Source organism: Chelonoidis abingdonii, chromosome 9 (genome assembly GCF_003597395.2).
Source record: "Chelonoidis abingdonii isolate Lonesome George chromosome 9, CheloAbing_2.0, whole genome shotgun sequence".
Classification (NCBI taxonomy): Eukaryota; Metazoa; Chordata; order Testudines; family Testudinidae; genus Chelonoidis; species Chelonoidis abingdonii.
Window position 1 is genome coordinate 65,825,229 of NC_133777.1, and position 20,418 is coordinate 65,845,646.

A 20,418-nucleotide genomic window follows, 5' to 3' on the forward strand; every position below is an offset into this window, starting at 1 on the left:
GATTAAAAACAGTGTGACCTCCAAAAGTGTGCCTAAAACTACAGTACCATTTAAATAAGTCCCGAGTGATTTTTTTAACACGAGCTGCATGTTAAGTTAAAAAGTGTTAGTGTTTTATAGTGTATATAGGAAATCCACAATGTTAAAATAGCCAAAATCTAAGTACAATACAAGGGAAAAATTGTCAGCACTGATTAAAAACGTCAATTAGTATAATACCCTAAGATATAACAGGAAATGACCAAATTCTGTTTTTGGTTACACCTGGTTAATCCCTTTGAAATCAGTAGGATTACACAGGTAAATAAGAACAGAATCTGATCCTCCCACATCCCATATGACTTCATGCAATGACATGTCTATCATGATGCATTTTGTGCTGTCAATGTGTGCAAGTCTAGTGTCTAGTAGAGAAGAGGAATTTTCCAGAAAGTAAAAAATGCTGGAAGTGAGAGTACTGGCAAGCTAATATGGTTTCTAATACAACTAATTTGGTTTTAATTTGGCAAAAAGGAGCATCTCCCATAGCTAGCTTCTGAGTCATTCTTCACTTTTCATCACAGGGGACTAGGCCTTCTTTGCTGTGGTAAGCAGGTCTAGTGACTCAGAGGTTAGTTGTCTGAGACATTATTGACTGCTGATAGCTTGACAGACTGCAAACAGGAACGGAAGATACAGCAGAATACTTACTTGACTTTGAACCACAGGAAGGTGCTATCTGGCCATTTGGGCATGTGCACATGTTTGGTCTTGAACAAAATCCATCCCCACAGGAATGTCTGCAAATTGCTATAAATAAAATAAAAAAGGTTTTAAAATATGTTTAAAAAACCCATAAAATACAAAAGGCACTGATTCATAACACAAATAGAGTATAATTACTAAAATACCTACAGAGACAAGGTGGGTGAGGTAATATCATTAATTGGACCAACCTAGACACCCATAACCCACAGAGAAGCATGCAGGTCACACCCTGCGTGTCTCATGTGCCGTACATCCCTGGATCAGATTCTAACTCCAGCAGCCTGTCTATGGCACAAGAACCCCACCCTGGCTTCTACCCTCTTTGGTTACTATTTTCAGGGTGACCCCAACACACACTCAGTCCCAATTTTCACCAAAACCATCTGTCCTGAAGTGTCCAGCCCTCTCCTTATGCAATAGATGATATTCTCTCACCCACTATCTCTCTCTAATATCCTAGGACCAACATAGCTACAATAACACTGCAGACAAAATCTCTGCACACAGAAAGACGATTCTGCATTTGGAGATGGTGAGCAAAGGGGGCCCGTTCCACTATTTGTAGCGGACAGCCAGACTCTTGCTCCCTGAGAACAAGGCATGGTCAGGCATTAGGACCACCTGTAGTACTAGATGCCCAAAAGGAGACACGCCTTAGGAGCCATGTGACCATGGTGTTGCCTGCTGCATCACTAGTGAAGGATGGTGCTGACGGGAGTGCAGGCCTGTACCTTTCATCTAGCACCAGAGATGTATACGGCAATGTGGTAGTTGTCACCTCAGATATTATTCTCCCTGTCTGTGTCGTCCACAATCAAAACACCTCTGACAGCTGTTGCTGGTATGGTACGCCTTTACACAAACACACACATACAGATATCTATAGTTGTAGATATATTTTATACCCCCTACATATCTTTCAGGACTAAAGTATAAAGTGGTCCAGCACTTGCATGTAGCATAAGTTCCTTTGCCATACGGTGTTGCCTCCCTCCTAGATTATGAAAAAGCATTCTTGTTTAAATAGGGAAACAAAGGAACAGATCCCATGGCTCCTAACTCCAGAAGAGCCTGAACATCGTTTGGCTCAGGGGATATACCACAGACTCAAGAGGAACATATCTGTGGGACTCCCTTGTCCAAATATTGTCAATACATCAACTATATACATGCTGTACTGTAGCTCAGAGGGGTTTTCATCTACGTTACAACAGTAAATAAATGTAGTATGGCAGGTACTGAACTGACACCAGCAATAAATTCAGCTCTGCACAGTCAAGACAAACGCACACAATGCAACGAGAAAAGATAAATCTTGGTCACAATGTTCAATGACAGTAACTTACGGACTATGCATTGATTTCCACCAGGTAGTGTTTTCCATCCAGGGCAACAGTAGGCATTGTAACGTGATCCACACACATTGGGTCTAGAAGAAAAATTGGTTCTGGTTTTTTTCAAAAATACATTTTAATAACCAAGATTTGAAAATAAAAGCAATGCACTACACATTCTGGGAATCGGCTCTCAGCATCAATGTTGCTAGTGGTCTATTCATATTTAACAGAAAGTATTTATACTAGTTATTGGCTTTAGTCATGTCTACCCTCTTGTGTGACAAAAATTACACTGCAAAAATGTGAAAATAATATAATTAAAACTACTCAAAGCAAAAGAAAAAATGTAACAGAGATCTGATAATTCAGATGCTACTGAGTATTTATGTGGACACTGTTAATTTAACTTAGGAAATAGAACAACATATACAGGGTTCAACCCTGCATTCCTCATGCCAGCAAAACTCCCACTGAAATAAGAATAACTCAGAATAACTCACGACTCCTTACAGCTTCATGTACTTTTCTATGTCCTTACCGAGCTCTAAAATGCTATACTACTCCTATTTTGAGCAGAATAACAGGAAAGCAAACTATTACATTAGCCAAATTAAAAAGCCAATACATGTAAATATTTATTTAGCAAAAATGTGTTGCTAGAAAAAAAAATTAAAATATGTGTGGTTCTAGTGAGCTGAAATGCCTGTGAATTAAATACTAAGGCACCTGGTATACTCAGAACCTATTATTGCTACTCACTTCTTAGACATAGGAACCACTGGGGCCAATCCTTCAAACTCATACTTCCCAGCAGTAGTACCTTTTAAGTGAGTGGTAGATAAGTTTTGCAGTAGAGGTTTGCAGGACTGGGCTCTGCAGTGTCATATTTCTAACAGTCAGTGAAAATACACAAGTTGAAACCACCATTCTGTGTCTCTCTAGGTTCAAATCTTCCTTGTTTTATTCCCATGAATAGTCCCACTCAATGGAACTACTCTTGTAAGGAAGACTAACAGAAGATAGCCCCAAATGCAAGAAAATAGATCTTCCTACTCTTTTACATATCATAACTGTACTAGGGGCCAGATCCTACAACCTTCCTCGGGCAACACAACTTGAGTAAAGTATGCCAAAATCTAGACCTTGGTAAATATGGATTCCTTAGCATACACTCTGATTTACAGACACAGATTAAATGCTCGTTTTTCTTTTTAGGACATTGTTTGACCCTTTTTAGATTTTTTTTTTTAACTATTACAATGTCTAAGTACATAGCTGCCCTGCATGGTGAGCCAACTCAAGCATGGATTTCCAAAATGCCTTAATATTTATAAGCATTTATTTGTGTGTATGTCCCAAATTACTGCCTTATATTTATCTAGTAATATGCATTATTAATAGAATCTTAAGTACACCTCTACCCCGATATACCACCACCCAATATAACATGAATTCGGATATAATGCGGTAAAGCAGTGCTCCAGGGGGGAAGGGCTGCGCACGCCGGCAGATCAAATCAAGTTCGATATAACGCAGTTTCACCTATAATGCAGCAAGATTTTTTGGCTCCTGAGTACAGCATTATATCGAGGTAGAGGTGTATTGTTATTTCACCAATTTCAAAGGCATCACTCTGGTGATTAAGGACCTGATCCAAAGCCCAGTGGCGTCTATGGCAACACTCATCAACTTCACTAGGTTTGGGGTCAATGGCTCCGTGCTCAGCAAGGTAAGTATGGGCTGTATAATTGGGCCCCATTTCTCAGAACATCACACCACTCTTTTCTCTAACTGCTTTTACAGGTTTTAAAACACCTCATTCATATATTTTCAACATATTCAATTGTAATTGTTTCAGCTACATCCCCCAGGGCTACAACCATGTCACTTTCTAGGAGTTCCCCTCTCCTCATTACAAAACTGCTCCAGTATCTCATGCCAAATCAAGACTGGGAACCAGGCAAGTGAGATTTCCTTTCACCTTCTCTTGTCTGAAGAAATAATGGAACTTATTAATACAGACTGGCTCGTGTTGTTGGTACCTGGGGGAACAAACTGATCGTACCCAGTTTTGGTTGGTGATAACCTCTAAGCATAACACCACAAGACAAGTTAGACACTGGGCCAAATTTTGATCTCAGTTACACCAATTAAAGCAGTGTAAATCCACAGTAAGTAGATGGTCTTGTGGTTAAGACACAGGTTAAGAGTCAAGAATAGAGCTAGACAGAAACTGGAACTTTGTGAAATGTAAGTTTTAATTAATTAAAAATAATTTCAAAATGGGACCTGGCGAGCTGACTGCCCTGGAGCCAATGACACAAGAAGCCTTAGGAACCCCAACAGAAGCAGCTGGGGCCTAGCTTTCTGAAGCCTGCTTGGCAAGCAGGGTCCTGTTGGAAACCACCTGGTTTCCACTGGAATTTCATCAAACTTGGCATGTTCCCGCAGAATGTTTCAATTTCAACGAGTTTGCATGTTTTGACAGAAAAACAGTTTCTGACCAGCTCTGGTGAGGAGATCAGTGTTCAATTCTCAGCTCTGCCACAGACTACCCTGTGTGGATCAGTCTGTCTATTTATATAATGGGGATAAGGATTCTTGAGTTGTGAGCCCAAAACTAATTAACATTATGAGATGCTCAGATACTACAGTAATAAATGCCATAGAATAAATACATTAATTGAATGAGATTGGAATCTAGTCTACTTTATCTTCTGTAACGTTGTGATAGTAATATATAGGTTGGACTAAATTAATCAAAGATTTAAGTGGACACAACTCCATTGACAGCAACCACTTATGTTCATGGCCAATTTTGGTCACTGCATCTAAATACATATATCAAGGCTTATAAAGTTATGTAAGTCTTGCTTTTCACCTGCTTATATCCATGTCAATAGCCTAGATATGCCAGTCATATTCTTCCCTTTCCTACCATTCCCTCAGTACAAGCAAATTTAAAGAGGGTAGCTGAATTACATAAACAGCAACTTGGGATAATGAAACAAAATTATAACAAATGACTGTAACATTTATTTTGAAGGTAAATAAAAAAAATGTAAGAGGGACAAAAGCTCATATATAAGTAATATTTTGTGATTAAAGTATACATATTGTGATACAGCATGGCCAGAGGGCAGCAGGAGAGTGTTAGCACGGAGCTTTATTCCCTGCAAGGGGAGGAAGGTTTGCAGTAGATTAACTAGAGCACCTGTAGCCAATTAGAGCACCAGCAGCCAGTCATGTGATAAAAACCCCCTGCTTCAGTCAGACAGTGTGGGAGTTGGAGCAGGGAGCAGTCTGAAGGAGCTGGAGAAGAGAGACAAAAGGAAAGTTTGGAGGAGTGCTGCAGTGGGCTGAGAAATCCAAAAGAAACCCTAGGTAAGGGGCACCTGGCTTGTGTAGAAGGAGGGCAAGAAGCCYCTTCACAAGCTGAAGGGCAGGAGAGGGAAGTAACCCAGGGGAAGGAACCGCTAGTTCAAGTGGTTCACCACAAACCTCAGGGCCCCTGGGTTGGGACCTGGAGAAGAGAGTGGGCCCAGGTCCCTCCCTCTCCACTCTCCTTCTCAAGGACACTAGTGGGGTAACTAAAATACCGGTTCAGGGGCAAGCAATGGTGCCCTGAACCTTCCTCAAAGAAGACAGAGCGCGAGACCCAGCATAACAGGACTGGCAATTTGCCACAATATATAAAAACAGATATGGTTATAGTACAATAAACTGTTGGTCCATGGCAAGTTATGTAATGGAGCAAATTCATTAGGTTTCTTTTTTAAATATAGTATATTTTAAGATCACTTTTATTATTGTCATCCAGTAAATTTTTTTGCTATAACATTGTCACAAGGTCACATAGTGGGAGGCTATATAGAAACACTAGCTTTGAACAGATATATGTTCAAAGAACAATTTTTTTCTGTTAAAATGATTGGTTAGACACTAATGATGCATTATGAGGCACAATGCTAAGGAATATAACAATTTCTCTGACTGGTGTTACATGGAGAATGCATTTTTATTATACGGTAACTTAAAAGAACAAAATGGATAAAACATTTATATGCCTCATAAGCTCTATGCACTACATACAGATTTTTTTTACGTTTGAAATAGGTGTCTGTCTTTTTAAGAACAAAGAAGTTGCCATATTCTTCTTCCCGCACTGGGCAACACCCAGTGTTCCAGGGAAAAGAAATCTTTTTAATGCAGCTAGCCAATGTAATGCTGTCTATAAGGGAAAACACATGCCAGACTTCAATGGGCAACCATGCTTATACACTGAAGCAGGTCATTCAATTACCCTTATTACAGCCTTATTTTCTATAGCTACAAGTGGTTCAAATAATAATAACCCAGCGTTCATCTTGGTGACCTCCTCCAGAAGTGACTTTCCCAACTCACAGATTCTACATTTCATAAAGAAATACACTCTAAACTCACCGCCATTAATTTTCACAAAGCATCCCTTTGTTCTCGGATCATGGAACAGTGTAAAAAGGAAGCACTGAGAAATTCTGCACTTACAAACCTAATGACTCTGACTACCTCTGTCAAGCCCCTCCCTCTCTCCTCTCCTTTGGAAATTAAACAATCCAAGTCTTTATTATACCTCATCATAACTGTCTATCCAGATATTTATAATGCACCCATCAGTCAATTTTCTAGCTTACCAGAGCTAGACACTGATGAGTAGATGAGGCTGTACCACTATAAATTTACGAAATTACTTCATCCCATTTTCCGGGGGGGGGAGGGGGCTTTTGGGGATGGGGGAGAGGTTCCAAGTGAATTTAGTGCTGGGAAAGGTGCCCGGACAGTCCTGGACCCTGCAGTCCTCTCTCCAGAGAAGGGGGCTGCAGCAAGTGTGCTGTGATCTACCGGTAGCTTATGAAGCCTTCTCAAGTAGCTCGCCAGCAGCTCTTCCCTCTCTCTACATCCAGCAGCACTAGTGGAATTAGCAGATATCTCTCTCTGCATCACCTCCTGCTGCCTCTATGGCAAAGGAAGGTACAATAGAAGACAGAGAGACTTTTTACTTCCGCTCCTATAGTGGCTGGTAGTGGGGAAGGGAGGGAGCAGCACACACATACACACACCCCATGGGTTGAAAGTAAAGATCTCCAGCAGCTGACCCTCCCGAAGCCTGTAACGGAGTGAAGTTCTCCTTGCCTCTCCTCACTCCCCAGGCCTACAATCACATCCAATGCAGACGGGAGGGGAGGTGTATCAATGGTAGCCACCGCAGCCTGCAGGAGATTGAAGGGAGAGCTACAACAGCTCCTCTCGCCTCGCGGAGGGCACTGTGAAGTGGATAGAGTAGTGCTCATCGAGCTACCCTCCCTCACCATAGCCAACAGATGAAATGGAGAAGCAGCCAGGACACAGAGAGGGAAATGCCAGAGGGGTGAGCTGGAGAGGCACTTAGATCTGGGCACAGTTGTGGGCTTCGGCTGATATTCTGACCTGCTTGCATATTGAGCAAGCATGCATTGCTTCTTTTACATGAATCCCCATTACCATCAAATCCTTCAATTCCTTGCTCTTCCCTATCAAACCTATCATTTGCCTACTTGACTTTCCCACCCAGCCCCCTAGCCCAGTTTCCTCTGCTCAAATTTCCCTCTTCTCCCTAGTCTGGGTCCTCCATATATCTCCTCTCATGCTCTGGTTCCCCGCATCCCTCCTCGCTGCATCCCCCAGCTTTCCTCTGCCTAGAGCATGGTCACCAACACGCCCACAGCATAGAAGCATGGCTAGAGTGACCCCTTACATCACTCTGCACTGCATTACCCTTTATACCTATATGAGTGCAGCAGGTTGGTGCTCTGCTGTAGATATGCTCTCTATAGCCAGAGCCCTCATCTAGGGAGGACTGCGTAGAATGCCTCTCCCACAAGGCTGCAATGTCTCCAACTGGGAGAATGAAGCCACTGCTCAGGAACGCAACATTGAGAACAGAATATCAAGAGTCTCCCAGATCAACTGGGAGATTGAACAGGTCTGGATGAGGCGGGGGAAAGTCAGCCAGACAACCCACTAAAGCGCAAACGACTTAGCTGTACTCTGAAAAAGAAGCAGAAAATGCACCATTTTCATGACTTTATACACACAAAAGGAAGCTACTCTACTGCTTGTATTGTACCTTATCCCCCACCTTCTGTCTAGCTCTTATCTTTCAGGCTGTAAGCTTTTCAACGCAGAGACTGCGTCTTCCTGCATCTGTATTACACCTAGCACAGTCTGAGCACTACTCTTTTAAATATATATAATAAACTCTTATATTCCCACTCTGATTAATGTACAAAAGGAAAAAAAGCCAGCATAGGCAGCTCATACATCACCCCAAAGCTACTGTTGGCAAAGAGGGTGATTTGGACGGTCACCTTCGCCACACCTCATGAGAAACATGAAGACTATCCCAAAAATCTTCAAATTCAGGGTCATATTCTGCTACTCTTACTTCCACCTTCCCCCTCAAGTAGTCCCATCAAAGTTAATGCACCCACCTACCCAGAATAAGTAAGGATGGCAGAATCTGACGCAAAGAGAGCACATGCATTTTGAAAACTTAGATGACCATATGTTCAAAGTCTTAAAAAGGGGGGGGGAGGGGCACGGAAGAGGCTGCATTTTTCAGAGTTGCTTATATACTCGCAAACCATAAAAAAGCTTTCCCTGATTGCATGGTGATGAAAAAAAGCCATGACTGAAGCCCACAGCTTTGTTCAAAGACTTCCAAAATAAACAAATTCTGTCTTCAATTAATAACATGCGGGTGAAAATGCAGTAGCTAGATGAGTTGAATTATTGTCAAAGGATGTTAGTCATCTCCTGGAAAACTGATAAATGTGTATGAATGTTGTTCTCTCTCGGTTTCCATTAACTGATACATGAGACTGACATGCTCAGCTGGTGATACTTTTGCGTCTGATGCTTGAAGACAGTAGCTTGAAGAAGGCTGTTTCTTTAATGGTATTGTTATTGAATGCAAGTAGTATATATGTGGTTAGCAAGAAATGGAATACGCCCCATCTAACACTGGACTTGAAGCTTCATTACTCCCCATTCTCAGCAGGCACTCTGTGAAGCAAAGACTCAACATGTCATGAGAGTAGTGATAAATGTTATTAACTCCACATAAGTCAGATGCCTTCATCATCACCAATGCTGTCAGTTTTGTGTACATATTAGTTACATTTCTATGAAAGACGCCTAGAGTGCTGGATAGATACTTTTTTCCTTAAATAAAAATCTCACCCTAGAATTCTGGACAGTAACCGCCTACCGCACATCATTAACAACACCTGAGCTCATTACATTGGACTAATATAAAACTTAGAGATCTAAAGGGCAACAAAGTAGCTCAGTGAAAAGGCTGGAGAGGCCTGAACTAGAAGATGGTAGGCAGCAGAGCAAGCCACAGTGCCCTGTCCACATATCTCAGCTGTGTTCAGACCTCTATGGGGGGCCTGATCCTTCAAGACCTCTGCTTCCCACTGAAGTTATTTGGATATGAACGTTTGTCAACTAAAACTGGATTGAGACCACCAAATCTTCACTGAGTTATCCAGAATGGCTCCCAGGTCTCATTTCTCAGAGGATCAATGAATTTCAAGCCCCAACAGTAAATACAATAAATGAATTATTTTTGCCAATATGCCCTTAAACTATGAAAATTTACCTCACATTTTAGTTGTGTAGAATCAAAAAGGCCAGTAGGCCACAGGCACTTAAAGACTAAAATGGCCTGATGGCAACTCATTCGTCTCTACTCTGGACACTGAACTCTTCATGGCTTAAACTGGTTTTAAAATATTTTTTTTTCCCCTCACAGAAGAGGACAAACACACTCCTGTTGTCTGGTGAAAATATATGGGTGGGTGGGGAGGTGTTTTGGAGGGAAAAGGAAATCATAGTCCACATTAAAATCCATCTGCCATCTCTTGCTGCTTAATCTTCCTGTTCCTGAAAGCCTTCAGGAATTTGTCATAATTGTTCCAAGCAGGCAAATGCTGACAGTCATTCTTGCTTTTTGCAGCATATTTAGTACTGTGGACTCCCTGCAGCGATATGCACTCCTAACATGTGAAAAATGGAATCAAAGGATTTTTAATAAGAGATTTAGGTACGTATAAAAAGCAACCTCAGATCTCCGTGATGGTATCTGTGAGCACAATCCTGCTCCCACCTCTGAGAATTTGCCAGGACAGACACACAGCAGAACTAGTCTGGAAAGAGAGGGTACAGGCAGTGGTGAGCTGGAGCCGGTTTGCGCGAACCAGTTAAATTTCGAAGCGGTTTTGGCACTGGTTGTTAACTCGCTTCCCTGCGAGGAGGGTGCGCTGTGGCTTTGATGGGCTCCATCTGGGAAGTTAGTAATTCCTCCTCTGGCCCCCAGGGGCGCTGCGCTGCAGGAGCCATGTGGGCTGCCGCTTGGCCCTGGGCATGGGCTCTGTTGCTGCTGCTGCTCCCCCAACCCCTGGCCCTGCAGCTCCCGTTGCTGCCTGGTGGGTCCCCGACTGCTCTGGTGGGCCTGGGCTGCGTCCTGCTGCTCAGGCTGCTCTGAGACACTCTCCCCCTGAGTATCCGCACCCCCTACCCACAGCCAGCCCCTGCTGTACCCCCTGCCCTGCCCGCAGCCAACCCCTGCCACACAACCCTGCGGGCCTGCCCAAAGCCAGCCAGCCCCATACCCCCTGCCCTGCCTGCAGCCAGCCCCTGCCGCACCCCCATGCCCAAAGCCAGCCAGGTCCACACCCCCTGTCTCCAGCCAGCCCCACACCTCCCTGCCCTGCCAACAGCCAGCCCCACACACAGAATCATGGAATATTAGGGTTGGAAGGGACCTCAGGAGGTCATCTAGGTCAACCCATTTCTCAAAGCAGGACCAATCCCCAGATTTTCACTCCAGTCCCCCAAATGGCCACCTCAAGGACTGAACTCACAACCCTGCGTTTAGCAGGCCAATGCTCAAACCACTGAGCTATCCCTCCCTCCCCACACATCTGCCTCCAGCTAGCCCAGCCCCACACCTCTTTGCCTCCAGCCAACTCTGCACCCTCCAGTCTCCACCCAACCCCACACCCCCTGCCCTGCCAACAGCCAGCCCCACACACCCTGCCTCCAGCTAGCCCAGCCCCACACCTCCTTGCCTCCAGCCAACCCTGTACCCTCCTGTCTCCAGCCAAACCCACACCCCCTGTCCTGCCCGCAGCCAGCCCCGCAACCCCTGCCTCACGCCCCTGTCTGCAGCCAGCCCTATGTCCACTGGTGACCTGCAGTTCCCAGGGCAGTAACCCGGCACATCTGCTTCAACTAGGGGGGCAGGGAGCAGCTGGGATCCACACATGTACACACCCTAGGGTGACCAGACAGCAAGTGTGAAAAATCAGGATGGGGGTGGGGGGTAACAGGAGCCTATATAAGAAAAAGACCCAAAAATAAGGCCTGTCCCCCTATAAAATCGGGACATCTGGTCACCCTAGAACACCCCCAGGTCCATTTTTTTAAAAAAGAACTTTAGGTAGGGTTAACATACATCCATATTTTCCCAGACATATCAGGCTTTTTGGTTCTTAAATCGCCGTCCAGGAGGAATTTTTAAATTTTAAATTGTAAAAATTCCTCCCAGGAAAGTACGGAAATATGGTAACCCTATTGGTACAAAAAATACATACTGTAGCACATCCCTTAAATCATAACTTTTTATAGGGAACCGGTTGTTAAGATTTTGGCAGCTCATCACTGGGTACAGGATTTGGGCCAATACATGGAGTCCTCCCACCCTGCGTAGGACCAAGTCTGGTTCTGTGGTGACTCCTTTCACCGCAGGATTGGGGTCGGATGGAGGTAAAGCAGTGGCAAGAGCCGATAGACACACTGCTATGCAGATTCACCAACTATTGACCTCTGTGGAGGGGTGCAGCAGCAGAAAGGGCTTCAATAGCAACAGAAGAGCATTTCTCCTGTGAAGTGAGGGTTCCTTTACCCATCATCCCCACAGAACTACCTTAAATCAAAGCCTCAGACTTGGTGCACGTGCAAGGACCTGGGCACAGATATACAGTACTGCTTCTTCACAATTTTAACACAGATCTAGAAGAGAAGCAACAAGTCAATGACTCTGTAGCCGGTGCCACTCCAATCATGATTTTGCATGCACAACATATATGATGCACATACATAATCACAGTACCTTAGGCATGCATGAATCCTCCTTGTTCTTTTGTAGCATTATACCAATATTTTATTAATACTGCCCTAGAATCAGCTTATTCTGACAGCCATGATTGTTCAGTGCCTCATCATCAATTAAGTCCTGTATAATACTATCTGCTAGTTCTGCTCCATTCTGCAATGCCAGCTGTCTCTACCATACATCTTTGACTTGCCTCTTCTCTACAGTGTGCAGCACTGTCCCATTGTTTTGTCTTCCTTTCATCAACCAATTCCTCCTTTGTCACTTCAGCTTCACCCTGAAATGTCACCTGGGGGGCAGCTGCCTGCTTTTTCACAATGGAACTTGCTTACAGAGAATCTATTTCAGAAATCATAAGAGACAGGAAGATTCCATGAACCAGTGTAGAAGAGTCACTCCAATATCAAGCACCAGCACCCAAGCACTGTGACTGCCAAGTAGTGTGACAGGAGCTGGGGAAAGGGAAGAGCTTCCCATAATGAGGCAGCAGGAGGACTGGGGAGAATTCGATTCCAAGGAAAGGTAGGTGGCATGTGCACTGCTGCCCTTCCCAGGGGTTCTGACAGGGGAAAGCAGCTCTAAAATGTAGCCAGACTAGCGTAGGAGCCCCATAGTGAAGTCTACCCGGGGTGGTGCTGAATGTTCACATCCCCCAGCTGCCCTGGCCATGACCCCTCACAGAAAGCACAGCTCATTACTGGGGAAGACACTGCCCATCTGTGCATGAGAGTTGCTGGCATTGCTGGGAGATGTACCACAGACAGACAATCTGCCAGGAGCCCTGCCATACACTAGTCAAAGTTGGCGTAACCCAGGGATGAATCAAGCGTGGGTTTGGAATAAATTAGACAGAGGCTAGACAGAGTGGGCAGAGCAAGGCTGAGAGAGTAACAGAGAAAATTTGCTTGTCAGATAAAGACTGAACTGAAATGGAGAAAAAGCAGTTAGTTAAACTGTACAAGGGGAAGGATGTTGTAATGATCAGATATAAGGTGAAATCTCTAACCTCTCTGCTCCCCATTCCCCCGTACCACAAAAAATGCACCTGGACTCTTATTTTCAAGGAAAAGTTCATTGATGTTAAGAATGGTCTTTTCTTAAGTCCTTAGCTCCAACAGCTGGCATCTGCTTCATGTAAAAAGGCAGCTTCCTGGTGCCAAAGGTAAAAATCAAACTAATACAAGAGGCCAGATTTTTAAAGGGGCCTCCGTCTAGTCTCCTCCTTTTTTGAGCAAAGTTGGTGCCTGCAAACCAAAAGTAACAGCAGAAACAAAACTGACCACTTAAACATGGTACTTAATTATGAATGGAAATGAGGTCTTTGGCTAAGTGTCCACATTCACACATGCAGTTAAAAGTGCCTAGCCTTTACAAATTTGGCTCAGAGTGTTAAGGTATATCCAGTATGCCAGTAAATGCCACTGAAAAATTCTAAAAAGTATGCAGAGTTGGCCTTATTACCCTGTTTAAAGCCATCTATAATCACATCATTACCTTTTACTGTAAAATGGCTTTGCGGACACTTGTGCGCCTATCCATGTGCAGAACTCCCCAGCTTCCTGGGGTGGGGCCCATTCACCAGCTGATGTAAATTGGGGTAGCCCCACAGGCCAGGTCTACACTACGCACGAAAATCGATTTTAGATACGCAATTTCAGCTACGAGAATAGCGTAGCTGAAATCGAATATCTAAAATCGATTTACTTACCCGTCTTCACTGCGCGGGATCGATGTGCGCGGCTCGCCATGTCGATTCCGGAACTCCGTTTGTTTTGGTGGAGTTCCGGAATCGATCTAAGCGCGCTCTGGGATCGATATATCCCGTCCAGATCAGACGCGATATATCGATCCCCGAGCAATCGATTTTAACGCGCCGATACGGCACATAGTCTAGACGGGGTGACAGACTGTTGACTTGGCCCTGAAGTTTTAGTCCAGACTTAACGTACTCCCTCAACTCCAACAAAACTGTGAAGCAGTGAACTGGAGCTTTAAAAATCATACATTTCCACGACAGTTGATTTTCACGCATCCCACTGATTATTAAACTAGTTTTGCCAGTTATCATCTTCAAGCAAAATAAGGCATTTTTACCATTGCGCTTTGTCTGTCTAAGACCTTTGTCCATCTAAGATCCTGGGGGAAGGGGGAGAGAAGAGTGTGTTGAAAACTTACAGCAGCAGTGTAGAAGAGAAACCCATGAAAGCATTCAGGTCTCAGTACCAACAACCAGAGTGTTCAGGCATACTGCTTATTATCCCATAAAGAAGATATTAAGCATCTGTCCCATGTCACCAAAATCTTGTGCCATGTTTCATGCACATGTATGTGTGTAATACACAGGATCTCTTATGATTGTCTGATTTTCTTCCCCTGTAGTGTGAGAGTGTGGTATGTCTGTGCCGTGCAGTGAGCTTAACATGATAATTACTCCTCACTCGCACAGGACAGTACTACTGTCCCAGAATCTTGGCTTAGTTCAGCTGAGGAAAGAACAGACTTAGTAGCTCCATGGGTGCCCTTGGCTCTGCAGTCCTGAGGCCAATGTGCATGTCAGGAACTCAAAATGACCTGCAAGATCTTTCCTTCAGCAACAGTGAACATCCTTCAAACCCCAGCTCCTATCATACTGTGCCCGCCAAATACAGCAGTTGGGTGATGGTATTTGACATCGGGGGACTCTGCTACACTGCTTCATGGAATCTTCCTGTCATCATTTTGCAGGGACAAATTCATCTGACTTGACAGCCATGCATTGTTCTCACGCTTAGCCACAGAATGGCAAATTCTTAGACATATTCTCTCATTGTTCTACATGCTAATGTCAGTGGGTCCAGCCCTAGACCCAATTTATGCGGCAGTATGCAGCACATGAGCCCTAGCATGCCATGGAAACTAACAGCATGTTAGGCCAATCAAGCATGGTCCATAAAAGAAAATGAAGGGTCTCTCATGCAGTCCATGAACAAGAACTATAGACATGCGCAAGGGATGGCATACCCCAATCCTCCCTCTCACCTCACCTTTTAGGGCCACGACAGATGTCTGTAGTCACCCCAAGGTAGTTCCAGCCAGGGAGAGAGGGAGGGACTAGGTCAAGGTTTCTGCACCATTGCCAACATTCACAATCTCATTGCCAGTGACTGGGGTCAGCTGTGGGAGTCTCTTACAGTCTCACAAGGAAACAAAAGCAGCTCAGGAATTTTGCGGGATTTGCATGGCATTTCCTGCTTCGGCCGCTAGAGGCTGCTTGCACACATCTTGTGTACTCTGAGCGGAGTAGGCAAAGCACAACACAGCTAAGCAGCTTCTCTCTGAGGACAGCAGCAGCAGTCTAACCTCCTCACAGGGCATGAAGGTGTGTGTGAGTGTTGGGGAGCATTAGAGGAAAGAGCTCAAGGCAATCCACCCTAACCCTGCAGGCTACAGACTGGTAGCACATGTTGGAAGCTGGCAGAGGACTGGAGTTGCAGGATGTTGCCAGTGAGGCTGGGAGAGTGGGGCACTGGGGAGGCAGCCAAGGAGGGGCAGGCATTGAAATGGAAGTAAGTTAGGGAGCAGGTGAACAGGGGAAAGGGGACCTGAGTTTCTCTGCACGCACGCTGAATGCTCTGAAAGTTGAATTTTCAAGCTCCATTGTTGAAAACATGTTGGGGGCAGTGGAGAGGCAGGGGGAGTTCAAAATCCGGATAGATGGCCAAACAGCATGATTTTGGGAGAGATTTTCAAAGGCACAACTGGCACTTGGAAACCTCCCTGCAACTGAAAGTCAATAGAAACTAGGCACCTAATTGCTGTTCATGCCTTTGAAAATCTGCCTGAACTTCTCCCTCACCCGCTCACCTCCTGTGATTTTCAGGCCAATCTAAGGGTGAGCGGACTTGTGGTTTTTCAACTCCTGCAGTTAGCAATACTGTTCCTGTGTTTTTAAAGTAAATTAAATACATCTGGTGTGGAGGAGCGGGAAAGAGCTGCTGCTAGTGGACATTCTACTTTAGCCCATCCCACCTTCAGCAGCCACAAGAAAGGAAATCAACCATCTTTAGCTTTGGAGTTGTCAGCCAAGCCATTGTCTTTGAGGCACGTGCTCCCATTCAGCATCTCTCTCTAGTGGATTGCTGTCCAGCCACAAAGGAACCTGCTTTCCACACTCCTCCCTCCCGACTCCAAGAACAAAGAAGTCCACATCAAATATGACAGTCTGAGATGAGTTTGTGGCCCTAGGAAGAGAGGCAAGGGAAGGATGTGCGGCCACATAAACAGTATATGGACTCATTTTGGGAGTGCTTCCTTCCGCCTCAGAAGTGGTTTAGCCTCAGCCGCTCTCCAATCCAGGTGGATCTCTCATCTTTTGTACATTCCATTCTGTTTGATCCAGGAATGGGCCCAAAGTGACTTCCAGCCACCAAACAAGGAGAGAATATTACTTCTAAGGTTTTATGTCCTGTAAGACATCGTATGGTATTACAGAGTATAGTAGTTGGCCTAAGCTAGAGCTCTCAGGATGAGCTATTGTAAGGTACTTTGTAGTTCACTTTAGACATGAGGAGCAGCAAAAAAATAAAAACAAAAACCAAACAAAAAAGTGTTCTATGCAGGAGGCTCTCACCTACAAGTCTCAACCATCTCTGTGTGTCCAGGGTTCCTCATGGATCTTAAAATATCTGCAGGTTTAGGGGAAGAAGATCCCACTTCCAGCTTGGTGTGGGAAGGGTGGGAGCAATACAAATTATTCTCCCAACCCAGAATGATTCCTGGGGGCCTCTATGAGTAGAAATTCACTAGTACCTATGAGTGTTTTTCTAAATAGTGGTAGGACATGGCCCGTGTGTCTTTGCTCAATACATTTCTATGAAAAGGAGTTCTCTTTTGCTTCATTATGCAAACAGTTCAACAGTGCTTTTGTTAGGTCCCCATGTTGTCAAATCAGATGCAGCTAAATGCACAGATATGTCCAAAATAACTCCGATGAAAATTTTCTTTAAAGTCCATAGAGAGTTAAATATGGAACACAAGTCATAATAAACAAGACACTCTTCGTACTAAGTGAGCAACACTTTTGCTGAATGGCAGCACACTGATGAGGGGATAAATGAACCTGAGCAGAAAACACAGGCTGCAACTTTACTCAACAACAGCCAATGTAAGAGGGCAAGTAGGCAGCCCAAGCCAAATGTCCCTTCTACCTCCTCCAAAGAGACTTATAAGGATTTACGCCTACATCAAATTGCCAGGGTCCTTGAGCCCAAATACAGGCCCCAACTACCCAGAATAGGTGTGTTAAGCTCCAGTAGTTTGCTTGGGTAATGAGACAACTATATGAGGTCAGGCTAAATCTAGTGAGCAGCGTGCAAACTGGCCCCCAACCAAAAATCATCAGTATTCCATGTACCACGTGGTGGGTAATAACATGAGAGGCCTCCATGTTTCTAAAACTAAACTGTCTTTATTAAAAAGTATAAACATAGAGGTGCCGCAACTGCAGCTACCATTCCCGCCATATGCACACAGATTGGCTTCCTGGTGCCTACTCCAAACTCTTCCCTCCTGCAACCTGCGCTCCTCCCTCCAACTTCCATGCAGGTTACAACAATCAGACATTATTCTGCCACTGTTACTCTTCCTCCAGCCCCACTCCAACTAAGCGTTCAGTTTCTATGCACTGGTTACCACTCGCCCGTCTTTGGGTGAGCACTGCCCATTTGACCTAAACTGCAGCAAATAAACTGTCTGCAGATGGACACATATCAAAAGGCTACAGTCCTATGGGCAAGGCAATACAAGAAATAATAAAAAAAAAAGACACCAATACAAAATCAGAAGCCATAGCACATACCAAACCAAACCATACCATGGAAAGCCAACACCCTACATGTACACCCTACACATCCCCACAGGAAAATGATGCAGTGGAACAGGCACATGGAAACAGATTCAAGTCCCATTACATATCTAGCCCTGTAAACAGGAGTCATAGCATGACCCCACTTCTGACCTGCCAATCACTTGGTCACATGTAGCCAGCCTTGCACATGACCTTTCCTAAACCATGCCAGACTACTGTGTTTGGCTTTCCAGGCTAGGGGGCTAGCCATCATGAAACCCCCAGCCTGTTGGGCAGAAACTGGCCCAATCAAATACCCTGTCCAATGGCCAATTGTGACCCCACCTTGCAGCCTGCTAGGCAGCCTGCCACAATCTATCCTGCGCAGTCAATTAAGCAGGCAAAAATATCTCACCCTCATCTGCACATTAAAGTGTCTTCCTGGCAAAGTGGCACTTGGTGATTAGGCTTCACCTGATTGCCCGGAGCCAGTTTTACAATATTTGCGCTACAGCTATGTTTCATCCTGTATTGCAGAGCAGCTGTGCTGTATTCACTTTACTATAGTCTGTTTACTCTCTCTGTTCTAGTTACGATTTATTACTGAGAATCTATAGAATAACTTGGGTTTTTTCAGTTGAGGGTTTCTGGCTCAACTATCAAATAATACACAAGCAGCATGTCAAAAGATATTTGTGCCGTCTCAGAATCCAGTTAAAACATCTGCGTTTGATGGACGTAAGACAGACATGCTGGGGAGCAGGGTGGCTCAGGAGATTGGTAACAGACTATAGAGCCTCCAGGTCACTTGCTGGTTGGAATACAGCCCTTAATGATGATTCTTGATTGCTTTTCAGTGATCTGCCTGAAATTATTTGGATGGGTCCCCAATCCTAAATTGTGATCCACACAGGCCCAGGAATCTGCCAATGCAGATCACAAAGCAGGAGATATTGGCAAGGTGGTGTGGGGATATTTGCACTGCTACCGGCTGTGAACAGAGGATTCCAGGGCTATAATACAACTTTCATTAAATTCACTGAAAAAGAAATACTTTCATTAAAAAAACCAACAGACTAACTAAACACAGCACACAGAGGAAGGCACCTGTATTATCAAGGATTAAATGTGATTTCTTGTTTTCTTAAATTTTCGTGCTCAAGAAAGTGTTGGCACTGGTTAGCACTAGCCACAGCAAAGGTAGACTTTGCACATGCTTTCGTGCAGGGCTTTGTATATGCTTCCCAATCCTGCATCACACCGTTATCAAATGGTCTCATAACTCTGTTTTTCAGGCACGAGCAGACCCACATAAATGTATACCCCAAATTAAAAAACACAGTAAAAAAAACTAAAAAGGAGCCACCGTGGCTTAACAACCATGTAAAAGAAACAGTGAGAGATAAAAAGGCATATTTGAAAAAGTGGAAGTCATATCCTAGTGAGGTAAATAGAAAGGAGCATAAACACTGCCAAATTAAGTGTAAAAATGTAATAAGAAAAGCCAAAAAGGAGTTTGAAGATCAGCTAGCCAAAAACTCAAAAGGTAATAACAAAATGTTTTTTAAGTACATCAAAAGCAGGAAGCCTGCTAAACAACCAGTGGGGCCCCAGGACGATCGAGATACAAAAGGAGCATTTAAAGGCGATAAAGTCATTGCGGAGAAACTAAATGAATTCTTTGCTTCAGTCTTCATGGCTGAGGACGTTAGGGAGATTCCCAAATCTGAGCCATCCTTTGCAGGTGACAAATCTGAGGAATTGTCACAGACTGAAGTGTCACTAGAGGAGGTTTTGGAATGAATTGATAAATTTAAAAGTAACAAGTCACCAGAACCAGATGGCATTCACCCAAGTGTACTGAAAGAACTCAAATGTGAAATGGCGGCACTATTGACTATGGTTTGCAACCTGTCCTTTAAATCAGCTTCTGAACCCAATGACTGGAAGATAGCCAATGTAACGCCAATATTTAAAAAGGGCTCTAGAGACGATCCCGGCAATTACAAACCAATAACTCTAACATCAGTACCGGGAAAATTAGTTGAAGAAAGAGTAAAGAATAAATTTATCAGACACATAGAAGAACATAAATTGTTGGGTGAAAGTCAACATGATTTCTGTAAAGGGAAATCATGTCTTACTAATCTATTAAGAGTTCTTTGAAGGGGTCAACAAACATGTGGACAAGGGGGATTCAGTGGACATAGTGTACTTAGATTTCCAGAAAGCCTTTGAGAAGGTCCCTCATCAAAGGCTCTTACGTAAATTAAGTTGTCATGGGATAAGAGGGAAGATCCTTTCATGGA

The 20,418-nt window shown here is 44.2% G+C and overlaps 1 protein-coding gene across 1 annotated transcript in view; it reads right to left on the reverse strand.

The window, feature by feature from the left end:
* The window catches only part of FBN1 (fibrillin 1), a 221,881-nt gene that overhangs the window by 194,241 nt on the left and 7,222 nt on the right, over positions 1–20,418 (reverse strand). Inside the window, exons 3-4 of the mRNA XM_032762923.2 lie at positions 2,094–2,176; positions 691–789 (exon numbers count right to left, since the gene is read on the reverse strand). Coding sequence (XP_032618814.1) covers positions 691–789; positions 2,094–2,176 — 182 coding nt within the window. The remainder of the gene's footprint in view (positions 1–690; positions 790–2,093; positions 2,177–20,418) is intronic.